Raw genomic sequence first — 27,200 nt, 5'->3', positions numbered from 1 at the left:
CCTGATGGTTCTGGAGGAGGGGGTTATAATCTTCAAAGACATAATTAATGGATCCTTCAACTACAGTGAACAAAACGGCTTTTTCGAAATTTTTTATTGGATGTATTTGCGGAAATGGTGGGGGGCTGGTTGCCCTCCAATCTCTTTCAACTATTAAAAAGGGCAACAGAACTTGCAATTTTTAATCGGATGAGCTCCTTTCGAAGTTTCTACGACAACTGCTCCTATACGAAATGCCCTCGTAAAAAAATAATACATTGTGTACACATTGCTCTTTACTTAGGCAGGGTAATTGCGCTGCCTATGGACTTGGGACTATTTTTTGAATGAACAAATGGTTATCTCGAAATTTCTATCAGGTGCATTTCGTTAAATACGACGTGCGTGGGGGGGGAATAGCTGCCCTCTGATCATTTTGACTCTTTAAAAGGGCACTAAAACTTCTGATTACGAATCTAATGAGCCCCCTCCGAAGTTTATACGACCACCGTTTCTATAAGAAAAAGAATTATGCCCCCAGGGCATAACCTACAACCCTTGCCCTGAGGGCTGTTAAAAACCTAATTTCTGGACCTTTCAACTTCACTGAAAACAAAGCCTATTTCAAAATTTTGATTGGATGTGTTTGGGGAAATGATAGGCGTGGGGGGGGGGGGTCTGGTTTCCCTCCATTCACTTTCAACTATTAAAAAGGGCACTACCCCTTTCAATTTCCAATCGAATGAGCCCCTTTCGATTTTTCTACGACAACTCCTTCCACACGAAGTGCCGTGGTCTAAAAAAAGTAAAATAATACATTTTGCCCACATCTCTCTTTGCTTAGGCAGTACTATTGTGCTGCCTATGATCATAGGCAGCGCAATAGCGCTGCCATTGCGCTGCCTAAGTAAAGAAAGATCTTGACACAATGTATTGTTTATTTTTTTCCTACACCAGGGCACTTCGTATCGAAGGAGTTGTCGTAGAAACTTCGAAAAAGGTTCATTCGATTGGAAATTGGAATGGCTAGTGCCCTTTTTAACAGTCGAAAGGAATTGGAAGGCGACTAACACCCCTTCCACGTCCGACATTCAAAGACATCCCATCAAAATTTTGAGGTAGCCATTTTGTTCAACGTAGTTGATTTCCTCATAGAAATTGTGTTTTTGAGGAGGAGACTCCCCAACAGCCCTCAGGGCAAGGGTTATAAGTTATGCCCTGGGCGCATCTAAGGTTTTTATAAAAAGCTCTGTTGTAGAAACTTCAAAAAGGTTTCATATGATTGGAAATTCAAAGGGCTAGTGCCTTTTTAAAAGTCGAAAGTGATTAGAGGGCAACTACCTCCCCTCTCACGCCCACCATTTCCCAAACACATCCAATCAAAACTTTGAGATAGTCATTTTGTTCAACGTAGTTGAAAGGTCCGGAAAGTATGTCTTTGAGGATGACACTCCTCCCCAAAGCCCTCAGGGCGTGGGCTGTAATTTATGCCCTGGGGGCATATAAGGTTTTTATAGAAAGCGTTGTCGTAAAAACTAAAAAAAAGCTCATTTGATTGAAAATTGAAAGTACTAGTGCCCTTTTAATAGTCGAAAGTGATTGGAGAGCAACTAACCCCCTCTCACGCCAAACATTTCCTCAAACACATCCTATAAAAATTTTGAGATAGGTAATTTGTTCAACGTAGTTGAAAATTCTTGAAATTATGTCTTTAAGGATGACAAATCCTTCTGGCCAATGGTTGTAAGCTATGCCCCGGGGGCATATAAGATTTTTATAGAAAGTGTTTTCGTAGAAACTTCACAAAGGGCTTGTTTAATTGGAAATTCAAAGAGCTAGGGGCCTTTTTAATAGTCGAAAGTGATTGGAGGGCAACTAATCCCTCTCTCACACCCACCATTTCCCCAAACGCATCCAATCAAAATTTTGAGATAGACATTTTTTTTTCAACGTTGTTGAAAGGTCCGAAAATTATGTTTTTTAGGATGAAACTCCCCCTAAAGCCCTCGGGGCAAGGGCTGCAAGTTATACCCTGGGGGCATATAAGGTTTTAATAGAAAGTTTTTTGTAAAAACTTCAAAATAGGCTCACTCGATTGGAAATTGAAAGGTCTATGCCGTTTTTAATAGTTGAAAGTAAGTGGAGGGCAACTATCCCCCCCCCCCCCTCTTACGCCCACCATTTCCCCAAACACATACAATCAAAGTTTTGATACAGCCATTGTTTTCAACATAGTTAAAAGTTCAGGAAATTAGGTCTTTGAGGATGATAGCCCCTTGATAGCCCTCCGGACATGGGTTATAAGTTATGCCCCGGGGGCATATAAGGTTTTTATAGAAAGTGTTGTTGTAGAAACTTCAAAAAAAGTTCACTTGATTGGAAATTGAAAGGGCTAATGCCCTTTTTAAAAGCCAAAAGTGATTGGAGAGCAACTAACCCCCCTCTCACGCCCACCATTTCCCCAAACTCATCCAACTAAAATTTCGACATCGGTATTTTCTTCAACGTAATTGAAAGTTCTCGAAATTCTGTCTTTGAGGATGACAAACCCCCCAAACCCCTCATGGCAAGGATTGTAAGTCATGCCCTGGGGTCATATAATTTTTTTATAGAAAGCGTTTTCGTAGAAACTTTTGATTGGCAAATGAGCCCTTTTTAATAGTCGAAAGTAATTGGAGGGCGATTAACCCCCCTCTCACGCCCACCATTTCCCCGAACGTATCCAATCAAAATTTTGAGATAGACATTTTGTTCAGCGTAGCTGACAGGTCCGGAAATTATGTCTTTGAGGATGACACTCCCCCTACAGTCCTCAGGGCAAGGGTTGTAAGTTATTCCCTGGGGGCATATAAGGTTTTTATAGAAAGCGTTTGTTGTAAAAACTTCAAAAAGGGCTCACTCGATTGAAAGTTGAAAGGGCTAGTGCCCTTTTTAATAGTTGAAAGTAATTGGAGGGCAACTAACCCCCCTCTTACGCCCACCATTCCCCCAAACACATGCAATCAAAATTTTGAGATTTCCATTTTGTTCAACGTAGTTAAAGTTCTGGAAATTAGGTCTTTGTGGATGATAGCCCCCTCAGAGTCCTCGGGACAAGGGTTGTAAGTTATGCCTTGGGGGCATATAAGGTTTTCTATAGAAAGCATTGTCATAGAAACTTCAAAAAAAGTCTGTTTGATTGAAAATTGAAAGGGCTAGTGCCCTTTTTAATAGTCGAAAGTGCTTGGAGAGCAACTAACCTCCCTCTCACGCCCACCATTTCCTCTAACACATCCAATTAAAATTTTGAGATAGTTATTTTCTCCAAAGTGGTTGAAAGTTCTGGAAATACTGTCTTTGAGGATGACAAACCCCTCAGGACAAGGGTTGAAAGTTATACCCAGGGGGCATTTGAAGTTTTTATACAAAGTGTTTTCGTAGAGACTTCAAAAAGGGCTCATTCGATTGGAAATTGAAATGGCTAGTGCTCTTTTTAATAGTCGAAAGTGATTGGAGGGTGACTAACCCCTCTCTCACGCCCACCTTTTCTCCAAACACATCCGATCAAAATTTTGAGATAGCCTTATATTTATGGTTATCTCAATAGGTTTACAAAACCTCTTTTTCATACCATCTTAGAGGTAAAGATCTCTGTAATTTTTTTTAGTGGTTTCGGCAGTTTCTTTTCTCGTTAAGATTAGTCAAATATTACTTGTAAATTGTACAAGCATAAGAAGCTAGTTGCCAACTTACCAGTTGTCTACTCTAGCCACTAATCCTCTTCTTGATTTTTATCAATTATATTTACTCAAGTTTAGTATATGTACATATATATGTGTATATATATATATATATATATATACATATATATATACATATATTTATATATATATATATATATATATATATATATATATATATATATATATATATATATATATATATATATATATATATATATATATATATATATATATATATATATATATATTAATATATATATTAATAATATATATATTATATATTATATTATTAATATATATTTATTATATTAATAATATTTTAATAATATATTATATTATTAATATATTATATATATATTAATATATATATTATTAATATAATATATATAATAATATATATATATATATATATTAATATATATATTATTAATAAAATATATATATTAATATATATATATATATATATATTAATATATATATATATATTAATATAATTTAGATAAAACACGTTATAGTCAGCATTTCCCCAAACATATCCAATCAAAATTTTGAGATAGACATTTTGTTCAACGTAGTTGAAAGTTATGGAAATTAGGTCTTTGCCAGCGTTGTCGTAGAAACTTTAAAAATTACTTTGGACTTGGAAATTGAGAGGGCTAGTACCCGTATTAATAGTCAAAGGCGATTGGATGGCAAATGGCCCCCCCCCCCACGTCCATCATTTCCCCAAACACTTCCGATCAAAATTTTGAGATATCCCTTCTGTTCAACGTAGTTAAAAGTTCTGGAAATTAGGTCTTTGTGGATGATAGCCCCCTCATAGGCCTCAGGGCAAGGGTTGTAAGTTATGCCCTGAGGGCATATAAGGTTTTTATAGAAAGCATTGTCATAGAAACTTCAAAAAAAGTCCATTTGATTGAAAATTGAAAGGGCTAGTGCCCTTTATAATAGTCGAAAGTGCTTGGAGAGTAACTAACCTCCTTCTCACGCCCACCATTTCCTCTAACACATCCAATTAAAATTGTGAGATTGTTATTTTCTCCAAAGTGGTTGAAAATTCTGGAAATACTGTCTTTGAGGATGACAAACCCCTCAAGGTAAGGGTTGTAAGTTATGACCTAGGAGCATTTAAGGTTTTTATAGAAAGTATTGTTATTAAGACTTCAAAAAGGGCTGATTCGATTGGAAACTGAAAGAGCAAGTGCCCTTTTTAAAAGTTAAAAGTGATTGGAGGGTGACTAGCCCTCTCACGCCCACCATTTTTCCAAACACATCCAATCATAATTTTGAGATAGCCATATATTTATGGTTATCTCAATAGGTTTACAAAACCTCTTCTTCATACCATCTTAGAGGTAAAGATCTCTGTAATTTTTTTTAGTGGTTTCGGCAGTTTCTTTTCTCGTTAAGATTAGTCAAATATTACTTGTAAATTGTACAAGCAAATAAGAAGCTAGTTGCCAACTTACCAGTTGTCTACTCTAGCCACTAATCCTCTCCTTGATTTTTATCAATTATATTTCCTTCTGACGCCCACCATTTCCTCTAACACATCCAATTAAAATTGTGAGATAGGTATTTTCTCCAAAGTAGTTGAAAGTTCTGGAAATACTGTCTTTGACGATGACAAACCCCTCAGGACAATGGTTGTAAGTCATTCCCTGGGGGCATATAAGGTTTTTTATAGAAAGTGTTTTCGTAGAAACTTCAAAAAGGGTTCATTCGATTGGAAATTGAAAGGGCTACTGTTCTTTTTAATAGTCGAAAGTGATTCGAGGGCGACCAACCCCTCTCTCAGGCCCACCATTTCTCCAAACACATCCAATCAAAATTTTGTGATAGCCATATATTTATGGTTATCTCAATAGGTTTACAAAACCTCTTCTTCATACCATCTTAGAGGTAAAGATCTCTGTAATTTTTTTAGTGGTTTCGGCAGTTTCTTTTCTCGTTAAGATTAGTCAAATATTACTTGTAAATTGTACAAGCAAATAAGAAGCTAGTTGCCAACTTACCAGTTGTCTACTCTAGCCACTAATCCTCTCCTTGATTTTATCAATTATATTTACTCAAGTTGAGTATATGTATATATATATGTATATATATATATATATATATATATATATATATATATATATATATATATATATATATATATATATATATATATATATATATATATATATATATATATATATATATATATATATATATATATATATTTTAATATAATTTAGATAAAACACGTTATAGTCAACATAACTAAAATGAAACATTCCAGTATTCGAACCTTTTTAATAGTCGAAATTGATTGGAGGGCAACTAACGCCCCTATCACGCCAACCTTTCCCCAAACACATCCAATCAAAATTTTGACATAGACATTTTGTTCAACGTAGTTGAAAGTTATGGAAATTAGGTCTTCGCCAGCGTTATCGTAGAAACTTTAAAAATGACTTTGCACTTGGAAATTGAGAGGGCTAGTGCCCGTATAAATAGTCAAAGGCGATTGGATGGCAAATGGCCCCCCCCCCCACGTCCATCATTTCCCCAGACACTTCCGATCAAAATTTTGATATAGCCATTCGGTTCAACGTAGTTGAAAGGTCCGGAAATTATGTCTTTGTGGATGACAGCCACCTTATAGGCCTCAGGGCAAGGGTTGTAAGTTATGCCCTGGGGGCATATAAGGTTTTTATAGAAAGCATTGTCATAGAAACTTCAAAAAAAGTCCATTTGATTGAAAATTGAAAGGGCTAGTGCCCTTTTTAATAGTCAAAAGTGCTTGGAGAGCAACTAACCTCCCTCTCACGCCCACCATTTCCTCAAACACATCCAATTAAAATTTTGAGATAGGTATTTTCTCCAAAGTAGTTGAAAGTTCTGGAAATACTGTCTTTGAGGATGACAAACCCCTCAGGGCAAGGGTTGTAAGTTATGCCCTGGGACATTTAAGGTTTTTATAGAAAGCGTTGTCGTAGAAACTTCAAAAAGGGCTCATTTGATTGGAAATTGAAAGGGCTAGTGTTCTTTTTAATAGTCGAAAGTGATTATAGGGTGACTAGCCCCTCTCTCAAGCTCACCATTTCCCCAAACACATCCAATCAAAATTTTGAGATAGCCATATATTTATGGTTATCTCAAGAGGTTTACAAAACCTCTTTTTCATACCATCTAAGAGGTAAAGATCTCTGTAATTTTTTTTAGTGGTTTCGGCAGTTTCTTTTCTCGTTAAGATTAGTCAAATATTACTTGTAAATTGTACAAGCAAATAAGAAGCTAGTTACCAACTTACCAGTTGTCTACTCTAGCCACTAATCCTCTCCTTGATTTTTATCAATTATATTTACTCAAGTTTAGTGTATGTATATATATATATATATGTATATATATATATATATATATATATATATGTAGATATATATATATATATTTATATATTTATTTATATATATATATTATATATATATATATATATATATATATATATATATATATATATATATATATATATATATAGATATATATATATATATATATATATATTCGAACCTATTTAATAGTCGAAAGTGAATGGAGGGCAACTAACGCCCCTCTCACGCCCCCCATTTCCCCAAAAACATCCAATCAAAATTTTGAGATAGACATTTTGTTCAACTTAGTTGAAAGTTTTGGAAATTAGGTCTTTGTCAGCGTCGTCGTAGAAACTTCAAAAATGACTTTGCACTTGGGAATTGAGAGGGCTAGTGCCCGTATTAATAGTCAAAGGCGATTGGATGGCAAATGCAACCCCCCCCCCCCAGGTCCATCATTTCCCAAAACATTTCCAATCAACATTTTGATATAGCCATTTTTTTGAACGTAGTTGAAGGGTCCGGAAATTATGTTTTTGAGTATGACAGCCCCCTCACATCACTCAGGGCTAAGGTTGTAAGTTATATCCTGGGAGCATATAATGTTTTTATAGAAAGTGTTGTCTCAAAAACTTCAGAAAGGGCTCTTTCGATAGGAAATTGAGAGGGCTTTTGCCCTTTTCAATAGTCGAAAGTAATCGGAGGGAAAATCACCCCCCCCCCCCCTGCCCACGCCCATCGTTTCCCCAAACATTTCCGATCAACATTTTGATAAGGCCATTTTGTTCAACGTAGTTGAAATGTCTGGAAGTAATTTCTTTGAGGATGACAACCCTCCCTCCATAGCCCTCAGGATAAGAATCGTACGTTATGCCCTTGGGGCATATAATGTTTTTATAGAAAGTTTTGTCGTAGAAGCTTCAAAAAGGGCTCATTTGATTGGAAATTGAGGGGACTAATGTCTTTTCTATTAGTCGAAAGTGATCAGAGGGAAACTGCCCCTCCCCTCACGCCTATCATTTCCCCTAACACTTCCAATCAAAATTTTGATATTGCCATTTTGTTCAGCCTATCAGGAAGGTCTGGAAATTATGTCTTGGAGGATAACAAATCCCCCCAGCCCTCAGGATAAGGGTTGAAATTTATGCCGTGGGGACATATATAAACTTCGGAGAGGGCTCATTGGGTAATCAGACGCTCTAGTGCTCTTTTTAAGAGTCAAAGTGATCAGAGGGCAGCTAGCCCCTCCCTCCTACACACACGTCGTATTGTCCCGAAAAGCGTCTAATAGAAATTTTGAGATAGCCATTCTACTCAAAATAACAAGGCTTTTGGAGTTGAAACAAACCCCAGAGATTAGGGCAAGGGTTGTAAGTTATGCTTAGGGGGCATTTAAGGTTTTTATTGAAGGGGTGGTTGTTCAACTTCTAAGAGGCTCAGTCTTTCTCCTTGAAAAAGACTATTTCAATATAAAACGAACAGAAATTAATCAAAAAACTTTTTGCACAAAATAAGTTTTTCAAAAAAAAGTAAAGAACTCCATTGAACCAAAAATGAATAAAAATAGAATCAAATAACCTACCAAATATACAACTACCGCAAGTCAGCATCAATAAATAATTGAAACCAAAAACAAACAGAAAATAAAATAAGTCAAACTCAAAACGAGCAGAAATTAATTTGAGTTCGGTTTTAAACCGTATGCTTTCTAAAAGCCAGAATATAATTTGTACTTTACTGAAAAAATTCTTTTAAATGTTTTCACTTTTATGACTTTATGAAATCAAAAATTAATTAATATTCTAAGGAATAAATATCATCATATGTATATTAAACTGACAATGCACATTTGTTTCAGTAAATTCATTTGAATGTTTTTCAGTCAAGTACAAATTATATTCTGGCTTTTAGAAAGTATTATTCCGTATATGAAAGGGGCTGTCCCCTCCTCAACGCCTCGCTCTTTACGCTAAAGTTTTTTATTGTTTTAAAAAACAAAGTTGTGAGACAGAGTCAAACTTTAGCGTAAAGAGCGAGGCGTTGAGGAGGGGCCAGCCCTTTTTATATACGGAATAATTTTTGTTTTAAGGTTTAATGTTTTCAGTTGAAAAAAAAACTTATTTTCTTTTTATTTAATTTCTGATCGTTTTTTAGTTAATGCAGCTTTTATTTTGGTTCACCGTCATTGAATAAGTAAAAAAAATTTGCATAAAAATTTTACTTTTCTTTTGCTAAATGGATGTCTCTAAATTTGGTTATGACGTAATTTACAAATTAACTTACGTAACTAACTTCTATATTCGTATATTTTTCTTCTGGCAAAAAATACGAAGTTGCAGATTTTTGCAGATATGAACTTGAAACCTATGTAATACGGTTTTCTGATACGCTGAAACTGAAGGTGTGATTTTCATTAAAATTCTTTCACTAGTAGGGGATGTTTCCCCCCTCTTTAAAAAATCAGGTAAATTTTCTCAGGCTCGTAGCCTTTGATGAGTAATACTAAACTTAATAAAATTTACATATTTAGAATCAGCATTTTATACCCATTCTTTTGATACATCTACTGACATCAAAATTCCGTTTTTAAATGTTTCGATTACTATTGAGCCGTATCGCTTGTTTTTTTATTATTGTTTTTTTTTATTACGTATATGAAAGGGTTATCCCCTTAGTCAATACCACGCTCTTTACGTTAAAAGTTAAACAAAAATTTTGATTCACAAACCCCTGAATCACAAAGGCCGTTTAATTAGAATAGATAGCTCTTTTGAAAGCACTAAAAAAAACTGTAACGTAAAGAGCGAGGTATTGACTTGGGGGAGAACCCCCTCACATACGTTATAATTTCTGTTTGTTTTAAGTTCTTATGTTGCTTCTTACTTTCAGTTGAAAAAACTTGTTTTTTTTAATTTGATTTCTGATCGTTTTTTAAATAATGCTTGGAAATCCAGTGCCCCCTTCATAGAAATGTCCCTTACCCCAAAGAAACATCCTCCACGGAAAGATTCTCCCGAGTAACCCCCTCCTCTAGCTCCCCCTTCTCCAGAAAAAAATCCTTCCTGAAAATGTCTGTATACTTCCAAATAACCAATAAATAATGCTGGCAATTCCGGCGCCCCCTTCATGGCAATTTCCCTTCCCCCATGAAAACTTCCTTCATGGACAGATCCTCCGACATAATCCCTGTGATTTAGTATCGGCGGCGGCGCGCCGCTAGGTGCGCCGACATTTTTTGGCGGCGCGCCGTCTATTTCTGACCGGCGGCGCGCCACGGCGCGCCAATTTTTCTGATGAAAAATAATAATAAAATTCAAACCACACCAAGCACATTCCAACTCAACTTGATTTTAGTAAGGACTTTTAAATGGTTGGCTAAAAACATTCAAGAACAATATGCCAAAACAGGAATTTGTTGGGCCGTGGAGAAAGTTTTTATGTTCAAAGTCGATAAGACCAAGTAGAATTCTCATTTTTAGCCACTAGACCCAGGGAAACCTATGTTGTGTTAATGCTTAACATCGCATTGTTCCTATAAAATCCCGTGTTTGGTCATTTTCTTCTTGTTAATGATTTGGGCTTAATGTGTGTATAACTTTCAAAGTTTGAAGTTCAAACATCTCCTAGTTCATCAAATACATACGAAAAGGAAGTGAAAAAAAACAAATAACAACATAAAAAAACACTGTATACAAGTTAGATACCATGGCTTAACAATAATTTTAAATCAGCGGTTACATCACTTCAGTTACAATTGATGTAACAAAAGTGAGTTAGTTCACTCTGCCTGGAGCCATTGATCTTTTTGCAGTCACTATCAGTCCTGTCGTGCTAAAAAGCCGTTTAGCTGGGGCACTTGTGGCCGGTACAGCCAGAACTTGACGAGCGTAAACTGCAACTCGCGGGATCTGATACTAGCATCGGACCTTGGGGTCCCGAAGAATGCCGCAAATGGGCTTCTTCTTTGTATCTGCTGAAATAAGTTGTTTTTATAAGGGAGAACTAACCTGCACCGTTACTATAGGGCTCCTGCGCCCTACATTAAGGGGGGAACTAAACTGCACCTTTACCCTCTTTTCTTATCAACATGGATTAACCCTCCAAGATTCTTTTCTGAAAGAAGTGGTCAAGTTATGAAGTTTCAAGTCAATTTATAAGGCTGCTTCAACTTCAGTGTGCTCTGCTCACTGTGCAAAAAAATGTAATTCATTTCTATAGATATATTTCTATACTAGCTCTCTTTTCCAGATTAATTTAAAAAAAAATTTCCACAAAATAAGTTTTTCAAAGAAAAGTAAACAACTCCATTAAGCAAAAAATGAGCAAAAATAAAATCAAATAATCTACCAATCGGGAAACTACCACAAATCAGCATCGATAAATAAATAAAACCCAAAACAAACAGAAATTACAATAAAACCGAGTCAAACTCAAAACGAGCAGAAATTAACATAAGTTGGCCTCAAAACCCCTATGCTTTCCCAGAACAGAATTTGCACTTTACTGAAAAAATATAAATGTTTTTACTTTTATAACTTTAATAAATCAAATGATATTAAGACTTTGATTACTAAATATGAGTATATGTAGATTAAACTGTCAATGCACATTAATTTGCATTTTTTCAGTAAATTGCAAATTATGTCCTAATCTTGAGAAAGCATTGGGGTTGTCAGCCCTACTCATGTTAATTTCTGTTTGTTTTGAGTTTGACTTGATTACTTATTGTGATTTCTGTTCGTTTTAGGTTTCATTTATTTATAGATGCTGATTTGTGGTAGTTTCATGCTTGGTAGATTATATGATTTTATTTTTGCTCATTTTTGGTTTAATGGAGTTCTTTACTGTTCTTTGAAAAACTTATTTTGTGGAAAAAGTTTTCTTTATTAATTACTGTTCGTTTTATATTGACACAGTATTTTTAGGGAAAAAGAAAATTAGACTTTAAATCTTTTCGTTTTTTTAAGAATTTGTAGTTTGGCCTGCGATTTTTATGCTGGAAAAAAATTTTCAGCAATTTTTAACAACATAGACCCTTTTAAAAATCTGGACACAAATAGTAGTGGTTAATTTAGTTTCATACCTCCTCTAGTTGACCTCTGAAATGGAAAACTTGATACCATTCGCAAAATAAAAATCTGTTTACTTTCTTTGATAGCTTGGATACACTTATGCTATTTTGATTTGGTTAAATTTTAAGAGCAGAAGCAACCCCGAAAGTCTGAAGATAATACCCTCAGTCCTTATTGGGATACTACTGAGATGGCTTATTGGGAATTAGCATTAACACAGTGCATTTTTATTTAATCTTAAGGCAACATTTACTTTTTAAACATAAAGGCAAATGGGAGGGTGGGCGTGGTAGGGGGGTTAGTTTACCTCCAATCACTTTCGACTATTAAAAAGGATATCAGCCCTTTCTATTTTCAATCGAACAGGCGCTTTTCGAAGTTCCTACGACAACTCCTTCGATACGAAGTGCCCTGGTCTAAACAACAACAACAACAAAAAAATGATATATTATACCCACATCGATCTTTACTATAAAAATGTCAAGCCTTTCAATAACTTTTGACCATTAAAAAAGGCACTAGCCCTTTCGATTTTCAATCGAATGACCCCTTTTTGGGTTTCTACGAAAATACTTTCCATAAACGTCATACATGTCCCCAGGGTATACATTACAACCTTTAACCTAAGACCTGTGAGTGTGGATGTCATACTCTAAGACCTAATTTCCAGAACTTTCAACTACGTTAAACAAAATGGCTGTCTCAAAATATTGAGTGGATGTGTCTAGGGAGGTGGTGGGCGTGGAAGGGGTGTTAATTGCCTTTCAGTTACTTTCGACTATTAAAAAAGGCACAAGCCACTCCAATTTCCAATTGAATGAGCCCTTTTCAAAGTTTCTACGACAACTTCTTCGATACGAAGTGCCTTGGTCTAAAGGAAAAAATAATAAATAATACATTATGCCAACATCGTTCTTATATACCCCCAGGTCATAACTTAAAACTCCTGCCCTAAAGGTTGTGGGGGAGTAACCTCCTCAAAAACATATTTTCTCTCTGGAAATCAGTTACTCTGAACAAAATGGCTATCTTAAAATTTTGATTGGATGTGTTTGGGGAAATGGTGGGCGTGGAAGGGGTGTTATCTGCCTTCCGATCACTTTCTACTATTAAAAAGGGCACTAGATATTCCAATACCAATCGAATGAGTCCAATTGAAGTTTCTACGACAACTCCTTCGATACGAATTGCCCTGGTATGGAAAAAAATAATACATTGTGCCAACATTGTTCTTTACTTACGCAGCGCGATTGCTCTGCCTATAGTAACATCCTGAATTGCCTAATGCTCTTTTACCTACCTCTTTTCATCCGAAAAATCAGAAAGAAAAATGAACAGAATTTTAAAGTGGAAGGTAGAATTTTTGTTTCAAGAAATTTTTTTTCTTTTTCTACTACGAACCGATATACATGGCGAGCCCAAGATGACAGTATTAATCTTTAAGAAACAGATTAGCTGGGATGACGGTTGAAGCCCGGAGGTCGATATCGATAAGAAAAAAAGAGAGAAAAAAACGGCGGCGTATTAGTGATACCACCGCCGATAGAATCAGCGGCGGCGTCAGTGCGCTGATGCAAGCTCGGCGGCGCGCCACCGTTTTTTTTCGGCGCGGCTTCGGGGTCTATTTTAGGGGGTCTTTCCCCCTTTTTTTGAAAATCAGCCAAATTTTCTCAGGCACGTAACTTTTGATGGGTAGTACTAAACTTGATGAAAGTTATATATTTGAAATCAGCATTGAAATCTGATTCTTTTGATGTATCTATTGGTATCAAAAACCCATTTTCTAGAATTTCGGTTACCATTCAGCCGGGTCACTCCTTACTTACAGTTCGTTACCACGAACTGTTTGATATGGTTTAGAACCCTACTCAGATTAATTTCTGCTCGTTTTGAGTTTGACTTATTTTAATTTCTGTTTGTTTTGGGTTTTATTTATGTATTGATACTGATGTGGTATGTTTTTTAGATTATTTGATTCTATTTTTGATCATTTTTGGTTTAATGGAGTTTACTTTTTTTTAAAAACTTATTTTCTGCAAAAAGTTGTTTTGATTAGTTATTTAAAAACGACTGGTGAAACACAGGGGCAGTTGAAATGGAATAAGAAACTTTTTTAGAACATTATAGTCGGTAACAACGCATAACACTGCTTTTCAACTGATTGAAAAGCAGGCTAAATCTTCAAGAGGGCGCTGGAAATTTTGATTTCCAATTAAATAAGTCCCCTTCAATGTTTCTTTGACCACCTTTTCCATAAAAACCTAATATCTAAACAATGCACAACTTGCATTACTCACAGCCCTTCCCTCAGGGGCTGGAAAGGAGGTTGTCAAACCTGAGGACATGGTATGTGACATGTGGACTATTTTGAACAAGTGGCTATCTTAAAATTCTGATCGGATGTGTTCTGGGGAAAACAGTGGGGGTGACTTGATGCCCTCCAAATAACTTTCGACTCTTAAAAAGGGCATTAGAACTTTTAATTTTGCAATTGAATGACCCCCCCCCCCTCCCGCCAAAGTTTTTACGACCACCCCTTCCATATGAAATGCCCTTGGGTAAAAATAAATAAATAATAATTAGGGGGAATATGGGTGAGGGGATTTTCCCGAGGGAAGCCTAAACCTGACTTTTTGGTCACCCATAACCTTGTTTATGGCAAGGGCGTATCCAGGATATTCGTTCGGGTACGAAAAACTAGATAAGATGGTATGATAAGAGGTACGAAAAAGTGTACAAAACGCATTGTATGCATTTGTTTGTATGCATTTTTGTTGCTTTTTTACGGGTTGGACAGAAAATTCGGGGTAGGGGGTTCAAATCCGGCACCCCTCCCCCGCGGATACGGCCTTTTCTTATGGCATTCTTTGTAATCGGGCATGTACAAAGGAATTCGGTTCAAGATGATAAGAGGGTACGGAGGCACAAGTTCGGAAAAAACACAATAAATCGAGGAATTACACGGAAATATACACGAGATTATTGGAAAATCATAAAGATTTCGGATTGGACCCGACTTTAAAGCCCCCCTCTATTTCGCATGCGGGGTGCTATGGATTGTGGCAGCAAATCTTGTTTGAAATAAGGATGAATAGTAAACTAGACATCTAGTGATTGCATCGATCGGTGCAATAGCAGGGATAACCATAAATGGCGAATTTAACTCAGCTGGTTTTTATAGGAATACCTTTTGATTTTTAACGGTTTGTTTTTCCACTATCAATCAAGAATTTATACGAACAATTGCTAGTAACCTAGAAAACATTGATAATATTTTGTTTACGCAATCATGTTGATAAAACGTGTTCTTTATTTATCCTGGAAACATGCCCATATTTCCAGAGTAAGTTTTTTATTTGAGGTTTTGTTTTTAGTCGTATTTCCTTGTGAAAACTCGTCAGCCAACAATTCGTAATTATTCTGCCTTAAAGCTAACTTAATTTCTTCAGTTGGCTCATTGAATTTGGGATAAATGAATGATTTGTTTTTGTGATTTTTCAAACGACAAAAGGAGTACAATGTTGTGATTGTGCTCTACAATGGCGTTGGATGGACTTGAAATTATGCCTGGATATCCGTATTTGTGGGCAAGATTGATGATTATTGCTTCTGAAAAATTAGTTCGAAGAAGGTGACTTGTTGACAAAAGTCGCGGGAATTATTGGACTCTAAAATTGAAAGAGAATAAACTTTCTGTGATATCAATTTCTTGCTCAAAAGCGTTATTGTTTTATGTTAAAATATGCGTCATTTAATCTTATACCTTCCAGGTAACCTACCTATTCTATGTTTTCAATTGCAACTTAGCTAATTTTGATTAGGCACCAGTTTGGTGTTTGGCCTCTTCTCAACTTGGCACTAAAATAGCAAAATACTTACTTCACTAGGCTACATTAAGAAAATCTTTATTGTTGGATATTCAAAGTCTTCATGGGGCTTAACTGCATCACAGCCCTTCCCGCTCTAATGCTTACAAGTAGACCTAGAATATACAAAAAGTGCGTTTAATTTTTTATTTTTTTATTCTCGGGAAGAAGCTACTGTTAATGGCGAATAAATACAAAGAAGAATGTCAACCAACAAGATCAGCAAACTTTTGGATGCAGCCTAGGGCTATGTTCAGGCATCGGGGGGGGGGGGGAGGCATGGGATGCAGTCTGAAGTAAGAATTTGCGGTTATAGTGCTAGGTTTCGGAGAGACCACAAAATGTTCAACGAAAAAGGAACTAAACAAAAAAAGTGTCCCCTTTTTCTCAATTGGCTCAATTTTCTTCTACTTTGAACGATATAGAAAATTGGGTTATCCACCTAATGCGTACATATGCTCTGTTATTGTTAAGAAGAGAGAAGCTTTATAAATCGAGCACAGAAAGACACGCACACAATAGTATCTAATAACAGAAACAAGGGTAGGGTAAATACAAGAAGGAGAATTCGGTACTGTTGTACTAAACAGACTCTTATATAGCGCTGGTTTGGTTAATGCTAATGAAATAAAATAAAATAGGATGAACATATGATAGTTTAGAAACAAATTTGGGCTTTATTTTTGCACTTTAGGGGGGTGGGGTGGGGGGCAAAGCATAGCATATATTAAATACGTAATCTGACCTAGGTGCCTTCCCCCCCCCCAAAAAAAAAACAACACTTTTAATATCTTATACGCAATTAAAACCACGCTATATATTGTATTTCCCTGCTGCGGTGTCTTAAATCATCCCGTAAAAAGGGGTTTTTCGTCGCGTCTCCAATTTGACATTCCATATACACTAGATAGAAGAGTCCATTTAGTACAACAGTACCGAGAATTCCTTCTCGCAAGATTGATTCCAAGACCCCTCCCAAACCACATGTCGGGACAACATTATAATACTTGAAACACCGTGTTAAGAAAGACTCTTTATGCATCAGCCCTCTACCCCCACCCCCGCCACCGTGAAAACATTTTAATTTCACTAAAATTCTGGGCTATACCGCTTCTCTTGGAATTGATCCAAATATCCTTTGTCCCAAAGGAGTGAAACCGTGCATCCCAAGGAAATATTTCCTATTTTCACTCCTTCCCTTAAGGGCTGGATCTATTACACAGATGGTTACTGCTTCATTGGTATTGCGCAGTTGCGTGTTCTATTCAACAATGCAAAGAAACTACGCGTTGTCGTATGTTGCTGTGATAAATAAAAAAAACAGGTTTTTTTTCAACTGAAAAGCCTCTAAAAATAACCCTTTTCACAGGGATAATGTAAAGGCGGCAACACTGATTGCATAGGCTGGTTTTTTTTTTTTTTTTTTTTTTTTTTTTTTTTTTTTTTTTTTTTTATCGGCCCACTTTGTATGAAAGGATTTTTCGCAGAAACTTCGGAGGGAGCTCAACGATTGGAAGTTGTAAGCTTTAGTGTCCTTTTTAAGAGTCAAAAGAGATTGGAGGGCAGCTGGGCCCTCTCCATGGCACAATTATTTCTAACTGTCTCTCTAGACCCCCAGAAACCTCAGATCAAAACTTTGAGATAACCATTTTGTTGAAATAGTCGAAAGGTCCAAGGACTGCCTTCGGGGATGCTCCATAGCCCCTAGGGCATATCCTGTAACTTTTGCAAGTTACCTATTGTTTACATACAAATTTTGACATTGGGAAAGGAAACATGTCTGTTCAAGGGTCATCCAAAAAGACTAAGGGTATTAAGGCGACACTTTCAGAGAATGTTGAATTAACCGAAAGACACTAAGTGCATCCAGGTTGTCAAAAGAGGGAATCTGTAATGTCCCAGGAAAGGCTAAGAGTGTTTATTTGAAACTCAGGGCGTGATGAGGTGGATGTTCAGTTAAATCGAAACGCTTTAATTGCGTGCGTGTTGTCAAATCGGTATATCAGCTATATCTCAGGAACGGCAGAGGGCGCTAAGTTGAAACTTCCGAGGTAAATTGAGGGGGATGTTGAGTTAACCAGAAGACAATTTGTGGATCCAGATTGCCAAATGGGCGTATCTGCAATATCTCAGGAACGGCTAAGGGTCATAAGTTGAAACTTTTAGGAAAAGCTATTGAACTAAGTAATAAAAAAAGGCTATGCATCCGGGTTTTCTAGAGGTGATGTCTGCAGTATCTCAGAGACGACTAAGTGTTATTAAGTTAAAACTTCCTGGGGGTGTTGAACTAAATCCAAAGAAACTATGTTCATCCAAACTGCGAGTGAATATTGGGCGAGGAGATCAAGTAGATTTTAATTTTTGGCTCAAGAGGAACATCAAGGGCAAAAAAAAAAATTTTTAAACCAAATTGTGGTTGAATCTCAAATTTTTATTTTGCTGACCTGATTGAAATTTCAGGCCTTGAAGATACTTTAATTGAGTTTGAGAATTAAGGGAACCTCGGCGGAAAACCAATCTGATTGCATTGATTCTTAGCGTTCTTTTTTTTATTCTATTTTTAACAACAATCAGGATTATTGTAATGAATGAGCCCAAAAGGCATATATTTTAAGAAGGAAGCAGTTAAAACAAAATGTAACACAATAAGATTCTTGTAATGAAACGGTCGATCAATATGTGTCTATACTCAAAATTGTAACATGATGGAATTCAGAATGGCTCCATTCTTTTAGAAGCCCAAAAAGTATGCAGATTTTCAATCCTTTTATTTGAATAATATCCCCCTGGGCATCCATTCAAAATTTGATAGTACAGCTACGATTAAAGTTGTTGCAAAAATTAGTCTAAAATATAAATAGCAAGCCACCATTTATTAACCAATAAAAAACAAGGTACTTACGCATTGTACCGACCACACCCAAGAAGTGAAGCTAGGTTAATTCTTATGAAATATACCAAAATATGATGAAAATATAATACTTTAGTAACAAAATTATGGAAACTACAACAGAGAATTATGGAAAGCAGGCCGCCCAGAACGCAGATATTAAATATATGACCTAACCAACTATATATTAAACATTTATTAAAAATATACCTGCATAATAGTTTATCTCACTCGGGATAAGCTGATTATCTCCGATTGCACACAGAGAAACCGGTTTTAAACAGATCAAGAACAACAGTGTTGTCGGTATTATACGTAAGTACCAAAAACTATTTCAATTAAAAATGAACATAAATTAATTTTAAAAGACCTTTCCTGCAAAAGAAATTCTTCAAAGAAAAGTAAATAGCTACATAAAACCGAAGACGAGTAGGAATAAAAAAGATGAAGGTTTAAGCGGACATAAATCACTATCATTAAACCGATGAGACTCAAAACGAACATAAATCACAATAAATAATTAAGTCAAATTTAAAACGAACAGATATTACCTCAAAAAGGGACACGACTAACGCCCCCTTAGCCATCTGAAGACCAGAACGTCGTCTGAGCTTTACTGAAAACAAAATGTGTTTAATAATTTTCTCATTTTTAAATTAAATAAATAAATTCGAAATGGCCGACACTTACAGCAATGAATATTATATTAAACTGTCAGTGTTCATTCATTAGTTCTTTTGAGAAATCTTAGTTGTTATGATGATTTTCTTTCTTTTTTTGTTCATGTTTATGACAAACAAAACCACGCACCTCCAAAGAAAAACTGGTTTCAGTAAAGCGTAAATGACGTTTTGGTCTTTAGAAGGGTTTGGGGGCGTCAGACTTGTTCCTTTTTGTGGTAATTTCTTCGTTTGAAGCTTGTATTATTATATGAATGTATCTCTGCTCGTTTTTGTTTTAATATTGTCCTTTACTTTTCTTTGAAAAACTTCTTTTGTGGAAGAGAAAAAAAAATCTACAACTTAGTATGTGCCCTTGTAATGACAGACAAATAAATTACAAGTTTGCCAGGCAAATTCCTTCTAAATTTATAAAAAAAAGAAGGAACGTTATTGGTTGCGTAGTTTGCATGAAATCTCCCATGTACGCAATAACAAAAAAAAAACGCAGCAATTTGTGATTATGCAATATACAAAGCATTTGGAATATTTTTTTTTGTTTTAAAATTCACTGTAGATTTTACGGAAATAAATTCTTGACCGTGGGTAAGGTATTCGAATCTCATTCGAAGGAGCTTAGTATTACCCTATTAGCTGTAGCCTTGGGACTTGTGATGAAAATGAGGTATAGTTCAGGATTCGAGGCCTTTGCTGTCTTCACTGGTAAATTAGTTCAGTTAAGAGCACAGAACTTTCAAGGAAACATGCTTACGCCCCAAAATTGATTTTTCATAATCTTAATTTTGTCCTTTCCCCCTCTAGTAATGACTTCATAAACGCCTTTTGGGCTGCTGCAGGGAAAGGCGTCAGGACCTCGACACGTCAGGACCACTACCGTCAGGACATCGACAAAATCCGTCATAACATCGACAAAAAATCTGTCAGAACATCGACAGTCATAACATCGACACATCAAGACATCGACAGTCAAAGTCGCTACCCGTCGAACCTCGACAGTAAGTTCATCGACAGTCACAATCGCTACCCGTCAGAACGTCGACAGTCATAACATCGACACGTCATAACATCTAAAAATTTTTCAATTTTTGGGGTCTAGGGGGGAAAGGTACCTAGGTTAGGTTAGGTTACATATTTTATATATGCTATGCTTTACCCCCACCCCCCTGATGTGCAAATTTATAGCCGAAATTTGTTTCTAAACTATTATATACTTATTACTATTATATAAACTTATACATTTTTTTACATAACGAAAAACCGTCAGAACCACTAACCGTCAGAATATCGTCAGTCTTTACATCGATAAGTCATAACATTTAAAAAAAATTTAGATGTTAGCGATTGTGACTGTCGATGTTCTGATGGGTAGCGATTGTGATTGTCGATGTCCTGACATGTCGATGTTCTGACGAATTTTCCTTGTCGAGGAAATGACGTTTAGGGCTTGTGACGGTTAGATGAAATGTTAGCACCCCTGCTGCAGGTGTCATGTATGCAGATCTTTTATTTATTTATTTTTTTAGTTCAAAAATCCTGGATGCGCTCTTGCTCTAAACATAAACGTACCATTTGATGGGTAGATTTGAATTAATAAATTTTACGGAATTGATGTCAGCGTACGAAGCAGATTTTTCTGACTATCATAGTGCAAGTTTATGTTGCATGTGGAGGCTTCGTTCATCTCGCGTAGCAGCTTTCCAAGGTTTCGTTTGGCTATCTCATAATTTTGATCGGATACTATTGGGAAAAGAGGGCGTGGGGGAGGGGGATAGTTGCTCTCTGATCACTTTTACTCTTAAAAGCCCTCTAGAACTTCCGATATCCCATTGAATGTGCCCCCTCAAAAGTTTATATTACCGTCCCTTCCATTTGAAGTGCCTCTGGAAAAAATAGCATTGCCTATAGGAAAGAGCCACATGGCTTCAAGTTACCCACCACCTTGAATTTGAGTATTTTTGAGCCCTTCCCTAAATTTTGGTGAATTGAGGCCTCTGATAAGAGGCCCAACCTAGGCACCGAAGAACTGATTTGAGTTTCAACCAAAAACTTGCTTCTTTTTTAGTATCTGAAATCTGAATTCTAACTCTGATGAGTCTTGCTGTTTCTACCCTTATTGTTTATATAAGTTACGACATTTGGGTTCTTTATACATTTATTAAACACACTTAAACAGAAATGAAAAAACAGAAAATTTAATTGGAACTAATTCATCCGAAAGGATTTTACTTTTGAAATATACTCATGTCATCGATGCCATCACATGTTTGGTGAAAGTTCTGAAAATACTCTTTTAAAACCTCTGGTTCCATCTGGCCCTCTTGGCTGCCTTATTACAATAACTCTGGGACCAGCATATGGCTCTTCTTTTTTGTAGTTTGCACCTCTTCTGCACGGTGGCACATACACATTGGTAACTGTGACTTTGTCTCGGTTGTCAACAATTGATTTTTCCATTAAACTGTCTTTTCTTTGTGACAGCATCTATTTTTACCTGGTTTTCTACATCTGAAGTATTGGCTCTGACACATTTTTTACTACTAGAAGGAGGATCTATTTGTCGCATCTTCTCCACTTCTTTTTCCCGGTTGTCTATGGTTGAACTCAGTTTGGCCACTTGAAAATAAAAACTGGATAAGATTCCATTTAAATCAAGTTTTCCAGTTTGGCTTTGGCATCTTTTCAATTTTTCCGTAAGTGAGTTTGTCTGTCGTATAGAATCCATTATTTTCTTCCGCAACCTGAATCTTTTCTTCACTTCTGGGGATCTGCGCCTCAACCTCCGAAATTTTTGTTCAACTCAAAAACGTAATAAAAATGCACATAAAAACTTTTTGATGCGTTTTTTAATTTTTTTTTTCTTGTAACCCCTCCTCGCCGAACGAAAATGTTATTTAGATCATATTATATTTCGAGGCACAAGCACAGATATGAGGTACGGTCATCTATTGTAATAACAGAGGTATCAAGGTCAGCCACCGTTAACAGTAAAAGAAAAATACTGCTAGCTGGTTTCATAAATGACGGCATCCGAAGGGGGAGAGTATACGGGTTTGAACCACTACCACCGTTAAATATGCAGAAAAAACTTTCTTCCTACAAAACTAAAAGTTATTTTTCTGACTAAGTAAATGGGTTGGAAAAATATAGGTAAGAAAAAAAACTTACTTGAGACTTAAACAGGCGTACATTTTTAAGTGAACAACAGTCTTTAGGAAAATGAGAGGATGGGTTGACCAAATTTTCACTCTTAGGTTAATAACTGAGAAGTTCCTGAGTCATCAGACCCTTTTAGTTCTCGTTTTTTTAAGTTGTGAGGAAACGTTTGATTCAGCCTATAGAAGAGCTTTAGCGAAGGTCCTATCCATAGATGGTATCCAAATAAATACATTAAAGTGATTAGTGCTATGTACGAGAATAACATTGCTGCAGCTAATGTAGAAAATCTGGTTAGTAGCTGGTTTCGTGTTGAAACAGGGGTTAAGCACGGTTGCATTCTATTCCGATTTATATTAATCATCTTGATGGACTCTGTCGCAAGAACCCAGCTAAGGCTATGGTAGAGCATGGAATCCATTGGGGAAGTAAAACTCTCCTGGACTCAGTTTACGTGTGCTGATGATTTTGGCGTCTTAGTTGAAAATATTGGCGAAATGAAGGAAATTTTTCGGAAGTTTTGAGAGTTCAGGGTGCAAGAATAGGTTAGAAAATTCATGTCAGGAAGGCTAAGTCACTAAGACTGGGGATTAGTAAAGGTGAAGAGGTGATGTTGGGTAACGAGGAGATCGATCAGGTGGACAGCATCACTTACCTAGGTAGTATTATTAGTAAAGACGGTGGATGCAGCAAAGATGTTAAAAGTACAATAGCCAAAGCCCAGGGTTTTTTTTTACAGTTGAAAAATTTAGAACAGAGGCCTCACTTTGCCTCTGAACCTGAGGATCAATTGCTCTAAGGATTGCTGTATCAATCTTAATCAATTGATTGAGCGATCAATTGATTGAGCGATCAAGTACGCTTATTTCGCTTGGGAAGTTTCTTTTAATGAAGCTAACAATCAAATGGGAAACTTTTTCCAGTAACTCAATGGGATATTTAAGATAATTTGTAGGAAAAAAACAGCTTTTGACAGTCCCAAGTTTCTTTTCGGTTTCTGCTAGATCTAATATTCAGATCCGAAAGGCCTATTTTAACTCTATTTTTTCCGAACTCTAATAAATCCTTTCCTGTAAAGACAATATATTCAATACGATGTCTTTATAAAATAGGGAACTCATTAAGATGCTGCATTTAAGTTTTAGGACATAGCTTTTTAGAAATCCCTGGCACATTTTAAGGACGGTATTGCTTAGTATGAACCGACATGCTCACAAAAATAAAGGCCCGTTTGCATTTGACGTTTTACGAACGCAGCACCAAATGGATCAGCCCGTTGAAACCCCCTTTTTCCTATATTTAAAAAAAAATAGTTTTCTCGCATTTTAATTGTCTGGTTAGCTTTCTTTTATGTCCCTGAAACTCTAAACGAAAACTGGTCAGGCGCGACTAATCTTTGACGTATAGATAGTGGTAAACTACTCAAAAGGGACTCGGTAGAAACATGAATTGCTATGATGCATTTAGGTTTTAAACCGCTTACATTTTTGAAATTCTAGTCACTTCTAGAGGATGATATTTAAGTCATCATTGATGGCAGTTGCCTGAAGCGAAAAATAGTGGCAGGCAACTCAGCATCATATCGAGATAAAAATGAAATTCCCTGCATGGACGCGCGTAGCTTTTGCATTTTTGAAATCTTAGCGATATCTGGCAGACGATACTAAAGTTGTTTTTGATGTCAGTTGGGTGAAGCAAAGGGTAGTGGTAGGTTACTCAAAGTTATATCGAGATTACCGGTAAATTAATTGTGATGACTTGATTAGCTTTTAGAACAGTTACTTTTTCCATTTTTTGGGGAAATCTGATGAACGATACAGAAGTCGTCATTGATAGCCAGTGGCTATTATGAGGGCGTCGTGTGCACCCTTCCAAGATTTTGAAAAATACCTTTTCTTGGGGTGTTTTCATTATAAAATTAAAATAAATTCCTCCTCCTAGATTAAGGAAAATGCATCTTGCCACTTCTAAATCTTTATGAATTAACGCCATTGGTAATGGCAGTTGCTCAAGGAAAAATATTTGTCTTGAAATCAAAAACGGTGATAAAAAGCTTATGCTTGCTCGTATTCCCCGCAAAAAAAAAGAAAAGAAAAAGATGGAACGCTGGATATGTTAGTCTAAGTTCCGTAATGTTACAGAACATGGCCTAATTACCGGAGCTAAAGGATACTAGCTAAAGGATCACTTGCTAAATATCAATAAGGACTTAGTTTTGTTGTTATTCTGATAAAGCTACTATATAAAGCTAATAACTATCAAAGTTCATATGGTCAAGTTCGATCATTTTTGAGAACACCAATGAAATAAATTGAATGTTCAAGTCCTGATGCAACAAAGATGTTCCAAAGATGTCATTTAGAAGGTCTGTATAAATTTTATCTACGCAGAGATAAACCTCCCAATATTGGTTCGAGGACCCCCTTCCCCTTTACGAAAGTAGAAAGGTTTCCGAAATAGTATTTTATCTTGTATCTCTGACACAATTTTTAAGTAAGATTTACTGATGAATCTGATAAAAGTATGATTAGACTTACCGTTTGGATTTTTGGACTCTGAAATTTAGACGTTGCTTTTGAAATTGATGGTAATGTATCTGGGCCATATTTAATTATTCAAACGGAAAGCTAGGTTATTTTTCTGAAAATAAATCTTCTGATCCTCTAAATCAGGAGATTTATTTCGAAAAGATAAATCTTTTCTGAAACTAAAAATTTTCTTTTAAAATCTTCATTCAGTGCTAAAAGGGACTTAGCCTTTTGGAAATCTCATTTTAGTACGCTGTTTTAAAATCTGTCACTTAAGTGTACTTAAGGAAACCCCTTTAGTTTGTTGAATATATCAGGTTAATAAGACCAAATCACTTAATTACAAATCAATAAGACCTGTCCACTTTTCTTGAATAGATTCTCCTAGTTTTCACGAAGGTTCTTTTCTGGCTGCTCCTATGTTTGGGCCACAAATAAAAAGGTGTCCTAAAGCCACATTTATTGGTAATTATGTCTTATTCACCGCAATCAAGAAGTGAAGTTAGATAAATCCTAATGAAATATACATAAACATAATAGAAATATAATGCTTTAGTAACAAAATTATGAAAACTACAGCAGAGAATTATGGAAACCAGGTCGCCCAGAACGCATTATATTAAATGGTATTTAAGTGGTTTCTAACCTAGCCTAACAAAAATGCTAACTCTATATATAAAATGTTTAATTAAAATATACCTACATTGTAGTTTATCTTTCTCACGCTAAGCTGATTATCAGTAGGAATGACAGTACCAGCGCGAAACCTACATAATTTATTCAAGGATTATCGATCGAGTCTAATGGGGTCAAGGTCGATTTATTTGTTGTTGTCTGTCTAGGTGCAATGACTCCAGGGCGAAGTCTGTACATGCACACTAAGGGGAAGAGATGAATTGATCCAGGACAAGAGGGGGAAGTGGATTTCTGAGAAATTGATTACATAATCGCCTAGGACAAGAGGAGAGAATTTCTGAGAAATTGATTTACATAATCGAAGGGGAACTAGATTTCTGAGAAATTGATTTGCATAATCGAGGGGAATTATTAATTCACGAAAGGGGAATTTATTTCTTGTTTCTAAGGGGAATTATTGATCCATGAAGGGGGACTTTATTTGTTGTTTCTAAGGGGAATTATTGATCGAGTCTAATGAAATGAGGAATGGCATCAATTATGTCCTAGGAATTATGCGGGACTCTAAGGAGATAGGAATTGCATATTTAAATATGGCTTCTTTAGTCTTTAGTGACAGAGATAAATTAATATTCTATTTTTTAAATATGGCTTCTCCGATCTTTAGGTCAGAGTGATAAATTGATATTCTATCGAAACCATAATAGTGTAGCAAGGAACATCTTAGAGATGAAGAGATTATCACGGGCATTTTTTCATGGGAATTTCAAATGTGACAGCACAGGGATGCCATAACAAAAGGATCACGCAGAAATTACTTTTAGGGGATTATTTGGGCGAAACCGTTTGAAACATTTTAGAAGATGGTTTAGGCGAAATAGTTTGAGACATTTTAGAAGATGATTTGGGGTGAAACTCTGTGGTCGTTATAATACACAAGTTCCATTTGGACAGTGTTGTGAGGTCCCCTACCCTAACCCCAAGGGCTCAGTCCCCCCAACCCAAAGGGCCCCACCCCCACAGACCCCAAAAGGCCCCCCAGGTCCCCAAAGACCCCCTGCCCCTCCCTTTTTTGATTGTTTTTTTAAGTCTTTTCGGACTGAATTTTTTTTAGACTTAGAAATTATCCAACATTTTTCCGGTTTTTTCTTTAACCCATTGGCATAGAGTTTTTAGCCTAGAGTCTTAGCTTAGTTTTATTTAGAGTTGAAGTTTAGTTATAGTTAAAAGTTTAAAGTTTTACCTTAGAGTCTTAGCTTAGAGTTTTAGTTAGAGTTCTAGTTTAGTTCTAGGTAAGAGTTTTAGCTTAGAGGTTTAGCAT

At 36.1% G+C, this 27,200-nt stretch overlaps 1 protein-coding gene across 2 annotated transcripts in view; it reads left to right on the top strand.

Moving 5' to 3' along the window:
- crc (bZIP transcription factor crc) overlaps window positions 1–27,200 on the top strand; it is a 72,508-nt gene that overhangs the window by 33,357 nt on the left and 11,951 nt on the right. Inside the window, exon 1 of one of the 2 annotated variants that reach the window (XM_089100079.1) lies at window positions 15,531–15,896. The exons of the other annotated variant lie outside the window; for it this stretch is intronic. Coding sequence (XP_088956205.1) covers window positions 15,869–15,896 — 28 coding nt within the window. The 5' untranslated portion in view covers window positions 15,531–15,868. Of the gene's footprint in view, window positions 1–15,530; window positions 15,897–27,200 lie in introns of those variants that run through there. 2 annotated transcript variants of the gene reach the window in all.

The sequence above is a fragment of the Artemia sp. Qi Xiang Cuo genome, chromosome 14 (genome assembly GCF_049724085.1).
Source record: "Artemia sp. Qi Xiang Cuo chromosome 14, ASM4972408v1, whole genome shotgun sequence".
Lineage (NCBI taxonomy): Eukaryota > Metazoa > Arthropoda > Branchiopoda > Anostraca > Artemiidae > Artemia > Artemia sp. Qi Xiang Cuo.
Note: the sequence above shows the minus strand (reverse complement) of the source record. Positions and strands in the feature narration are given on the sequence as shown.